This window comes from Spea bombifrons, chromosome 10, assembly GCF_027358695.1.
Source record: "Spea bombifrons isolate aSpeBom1 chromosome 10, aSpeBom1.2.pri, whole genome shotgun sequence".
In the NCBI taxonomy this organism is placed as follows: Eukaryota; Metazoa; Chordata; class Amphibia; order Anura; family Pelobatidae; genus Spea; species Spea bombifrons.
The window spans coordinates 26,756,360-26,762,359 of record NC_071096.1 but is presented as its reverse complement, the minus strand read 5'-3'; the positions used below and the strand labels follow the sequence as shown (position 1 = coordinate 26,762,359).

The window sequence follows — 6,000 nt, the reverse complement described above, 5'->3', positions numbered from 1 at the left end:
ATGTGTTCAAGTTATGTATATTGTACATTTTAACACTGTGTAAAAGCTCTATAGATTCTGCTGGTGCTCTATGACTAAATAAAATGTACCACAGCCTAATGTTAGCGGAGGAACAGAGTTTGGTGGCAACAACTAACCAGTGGTGATCCAAACATGGACATATGTATAACTGAAAATTTGCAATATAAAACCAACAGACACAAATTGTTCTTATTTCCCTTTATTGAACTGTACTTAGTTATTATAAATCAGATAATGTCACATTTAAAAAGCAGACCATCCATTTGCTGATTTTAGTTCCTCTGTCAACTGACAAATCCAATCAAAGCATTAAGTTTCTTATGTAGAAAAAAAAACAAGAAACAAAAACAAATATTAAAATGGAATAGACAGCTGCCGATCCATCACATCACAAAAACACACAGCTAAAAAAAAAATATAGCAATTAAATGATGGCAAAAATAAAAAATAAAACACTCCAAGCTTTTAACTATCAATATAATACAAGAAGCAATAAAAGACAACATCATTGGAACTGATTATTCTAACACTATAAATTCAGTCAGAAGCGCTAAAATACACTAGTAAGAAGCAGGACAATAAAAATACTGAGCATGGAATACTTTTAATCTCTTCCATTAATATTCATTTCCAGCTGCTTATAATAGCAGCGCCTCATGGCCAAATCATTAGAGTTTTACATCTGGGTTGCAAATGACACTTTGATTGGATGTAATGTTCAAATGGTCCTCCCCACTGTGCCTCCGTCAAGTCTTCTGCAGAGAGAAGTCCTACAGTGCCACCGGCTCACTGTGCGTGCTGGCTCAACGTGTGGTTCTGAAAAGACGAAGAAAGGAGAATTACATGAGGGGCTCAATAATAGAAAGCTTGCCCATACCCTCCTACTCAGTACCATTTATGAAGAGCTCCACATAAAAAGCCTCATTTATTAAAAAAAAAAAATGAAGGAAAAAAAAAAAGGAAAAAGACACATAAGTAATAGCTGCCAATATAACACAGATTTCTTTGTATGGGCACTGACATGAAAAGAGAACATTTTTTTTTTCCGTAGCAGTCCCGGTGCTGCCACCAGGATTTCAATCCGCACACAGACGAGAAATATGTAAGCAAGGGTAGGGGAGACAATCTACCCTGGGGATTTTTTTTTTGGCCGCAATGTTATGAAAAAAAAAAAAAAATCTTCCATCACCTTCAGGCCGTTTACCGTATTCTATCCTTTGTTCTCTATAACAACTGGAGAGAGAGAGTTCCTTTGCCAAGAGAAAAGAAATTGGCAAAGATACGTGTTTACAGCACTAGAAATGCCTGAGCAGCTCCAGTTAGATTCCTAGCTGCTCGAGAGCAAGACATGTTCATTTTGGTGATAACCTTTTCAGTGCCAGAGGTGTCTACCAGGCACCGAATGCAAAGGTTATACAAGACGGGCTGCGAGAAATCGCGATTGAAGGAAATCCTTCGCTAGGAGGGGGTGTTCCTTGTAAAGCACATAATGTATATACATGCACATATTGTATATTTTCAAGTGGCGCGCAAAACCAAATAAATAAGATATACAATACATAAGTTGGTTTATTAGAGAAGGCTCTTTGTATCTAATGAATCACAACGGGTGCACAGAAGAGTCGCCCCCGCAGCACCAGAAGACGGGAGAATCCTAGAGCTGAGTTTTTACAGCTGGCGGAAAAAATGCCAGGCTGGGTGAGACAAATGTTACCTTCTGTCGGTGGCTACGCTAATGCCACAGAACACTATCAAATCCTTTGTCAAGGCTTCAAGAGACCCGTCTCCAAATGTTACATCGCACACGCTACAATCACTGAAATTCTATCACAACAACGAAAGATTGCTACATCGCTGTAAGGGTATAATCTGCAGATTGCACGTCCTTACATTTAGCTTGAAGACCACTCGAGATGTTGTCGCCGTTAATGTTCCATTTTTCTTGTGAAACACACCAGTAAATATATCTACCATCGCATTATCCAAGTTTACAACTGTAATGTGCAGAGAGGCTGATAAATGACATTCTGTCACTCTAATGACACTTGCTTAATGAAAATTGTCTTGAGGAAACGGTTAACTAATGAACCTTGCATTCAGGGGGCAAAGTCTCCTAGGGAGCGATGACCGCATTTAGGCTCAATATTAGTCACCAAAGCCTTTATCTATTAGAACGGACCACCAGGTGGCAGGCAAATTAGATAAAGTCTTCTATCCAAACTAAATCGGACGTAAAGCGGATCGGCACAAGTAAAAGTCTAATCACAAGGCCCAAATTTATTCGTGCCAATATAACGCAGGCAGATATTCCTATAGTGATGGTTAATGGGTTTTTTATGTTATCAGATTAAAATATACTGGTAGAGGTTTAAAACAAAAAAACGCAATATCAAATTCAATGAGAAATTGGTTGACTGGTAATGGACTAGTATTCACGATGGATAACTTTTGATATTTAGTGTCTTAGAAATGTTGTTACATTTTTGAAAATCAGTCACACAATGATACAATATCTTATAATCTAAAGAACAAATTTAAAAATTACAGGATGTGCTAAATGGGTCAATCCGATGTCATAACCTCGTCTACAAATACATTTGCTAGGAAATAGTTCAACAGTTATTCTGTAGGGTATAGAAGGTGCGTGACCATCTGGTTGGCAACAATCAAAATAACTTCAGGATAAGAACTATGTTATTGTAGAACTGTATTTCAACCAAAGAATAAGATGTAGAGTCACGTTAGGTGTTCCAAGACCATAGTGGTGTCTTCCTTGGGTCAAATATAATATACAATGTTACTAAAGATAGGCAATAAATATTACTAGTCAAATTATTAAGGCTAGAAAAAGAACATATAACCAGATACTTTTTAAAGTAAAATTTGAACTGACCCCTGCAACCAAGAATGTAAAATCTAGTTCTCGAAACGCATTCTAATTCCAATCCAAAGAAGAACAGTGAGCTGTAGAAAACAAGTTATTTTATTTTTTTCCTCCCTGTAATACTAGGTATTTTAGTTTGCATTGAAAAAGCAATAATCCAAACAAATTCAAGTTTGTACCATCTATGTCAAGCAAAGATTTTGTCCTAGATAAATCCATACTCATTTAACTGGTGTCATTTAAAAGATAATGTACAATCATCACTAGAAGGGGGAGACACAGTCTACAGGCAGAGCAGTATTTTAAATCTTTGTGGCTGTGGCATTGATTGCAACAGACAGGTCAATAACAGAATGGCATGTGGTTCTAAATCTGATAATGAAGAGCGCAATGGGATCCCTCCCCTTTGGAACAATTCTGAGCCAAAGTATGATGAAATAAACATGTCTGGAATTCATTTATACTCTAAGCATCACCTTCTCAAACAAACAAATAAAAAGCTGAGAACATTAAACGTTGTAGCTTGTACCCAGGTCAGAGACAGGAGGCATCGGTCACTCTATGTTTTGTTTGTCCAGTTTGTTCATAATTTCTATGAGCCCACCGTTAACCAGAAGTAAGGGCGCTTAGCTGAGCTTGCAGATGTCCTATGTGGAACCATCAAAGGATAGCAGATCACTGGTTTCATTAGTATTCTGAAAATATAAGTAACCCGTATGTTCTAGATCCAACACAATGTGTAGTATTGGATTACCCACCAGGCAAAGGAGGCACGTATCGAGGAACCCCCAGCTCCGGGAGAAATCTGAATTCTACCACAATCCACGGAGAATGTCTCGGAAGGTACTGGTATCTTGTCTCTTGCTTTGAAATGTTCACAAAATAGGAGCTTGCTCAATATAAAAACACAGCCATGTAGAACAGCCGGGGGGGCGCTAAAACTCTGCATAAGCAAAAAAGACTCATTTGGAGACATATCATCAGTGATATTCAGCAGGAAGCTTCTATCCATCTCAAATTCTGTGTGGCTCTGCAATCCCTGAATATGTTGCCATACAAAAATATGTACAATTTAAATTTGTCAAATATATAATATCTAAAACTTGTAAATGAGTGGAACTGTATTTATATTAAATTTCCACCAAGTGGATGGAAACCACATTTGTCGTCCCATGCAGTTAGATGCGCTTATTTTTAGAGCATTTTGACCGTCATCCAAGAGCCTGAGACTAACAGATGGCCTGTCTTAAAGCCTCATATGTTCACTAGTTTGCACTTCTGACAAACAGTAAATGTACTGGAGAGTGTGCCATAAACAGACCTCAATGAATATGCCGGTGCTATTCAGTTAATACACTTTATTAAAGCTGATCGGTTATGCTTCCCATAAAGCAGGTGTGCCTCCAGCTCTCCTTTCATTATGCATCCATTCAGAATTGGATGGCAGTATATTTGCACCTAGCGATGGGTTCATCGTTTCCCTATTATATGGCATAATGTGCACGATACAATAGAATTGTTTAACACAAGCTGTTGGTTTGCCCGTTACCAGCACCATTACCTGCCTGATACAGTGTAGCAAAGAGTTTCTCAAGTGTTTCATTGCCACAGACTACCTCCTGTGTTCCAAAGTGCGGTCAAGGGACTGTACTGCGGCGCGTTACGAATTATACTTCGGACAGAGAATTCTAACAAAAGAGGAACAAATTCAAGAAAATGCATGCTTTTTTTCTAGTCGTAGCACCTTCATATGAACGTTAGTTTCACGTGAAAGTATACGTTTATAATAATGTATATAGTTTCTGTAGAGAATAGTCCAAACGTTGGTTGGTTGCCAAGGCGGTTAGACTAATTTTACACCAGAACTGAACATGGCCAGAGGTTACCCGTTTCAGGTACTTTTGTGAATCAGTCTGGAATACCTATTAGTGAATAAATTCCTTTACATTTCACTGGAAATGGAGTAAACAAGTCATACGGCAGCTGTAAGTAATGCCTGCTGTGTTCAGAAGTGCATTAAATGGGAAGTGTAACAGGCTGTCACAGTGATTCTGGTTCTCAAACCTCATCGGCTCCATCATATTTTTTTTCTCCCGTGCCCGTATTTCCCCCGCGAGCCGCATCATCTGGCTGAAAGAATGTATCATTTTACTTCAATGGGGAAATCCACTGGTCTATTGTAAACATTGTAAGGATTTATTTTGCTTCAGAAATTAGCATTGCCCGGGCCGGTAGCAGGTTTAATTATAGAAGATCGTAAAATCACAGCTTGGGCCAAGAACAATCAAAGAACTTCATATCTGACCTGGTACATGCTAAAATCAGAGGGGTTAGAAGAAATAGTCTGAGAGGCTTTTCCTATCGCAAGCTACATTAATTTTGTGTAAAAGATCACCAAAGCTGCAGGGTTTTGTCTTTTCTTCACGTTACCTACAAGGAAGCTGACAGGACCGGTGAAATGCCCTTTTGCCCTTTCAGTAAATCTTTACCATTTGACTACAAATGGGGATAGAAACACGGGGTAATTGGATCAATCTTGTAGGAGCGAAATATAAAACCGAAGCCTGCGGCAATAAGACTCTGCTGACACCCAACGTAGACTTTACAAGCCACACAAAAGCATTTAAAAAAACATTATCGGTGAGCTTTACTTCACCCAAACCTCCAAACGCATCCTTCTTTGAAGGCTATAATGTCCTTTGCGAATCCATTAGATCCACAAACTGACAATAGATGATGACGGATAAAGCGTTGGCTATGACTTTACTTACTCCTCACCTGACTTGTTAATGCTATTTACCATGTGGTTATATGCTTGCGATGTAGGGCTGCAACTAACGATTATTTTAATAATCGATTAGTTGGCCGATTATTTTTTCGATTAATCGATTAATCGGATAAAAAAAATGTACATTTTTCATTTATTTAAAATAATTTACTAATTTGCTACGCTGCCTCCCAGACATGCCATGCTGCCCCCCCACATATGCCACGCTGCCTACCACAGCACTCCACGCTGCCTCCCACATTTACCACACCACGCTGCCTCCCACATATGCCACTCCACGCTGCCTCCCACATATGCCACTCCACGC

General features: G+C 38.9%; 1 protein-coding gene across 1 annotated transcript in view; it reads right to left on the bottom strand.

Annotated features, from left to right (window-relative positions):
- Positions 1-204: 204 nt before the first annotated feature.
- ZNF423 (zinc finger protein 423) overlaps positions 205-6,000 on the bottom strand; it is a 124,048-nt gene continuing 118,252 nt past the window's right edge. Inside the window, exon 8 of the mRNA XM_053449711.1 lies at positions 205-837. Within this exon, the coding sequence (XP_053305686.1) occupies positions 808-837 (30 nt within the window). The 3' untranslated portion in view covers positions 205-807. The remainder of the gene's footprint in view (positions 838-6,000) is intronic.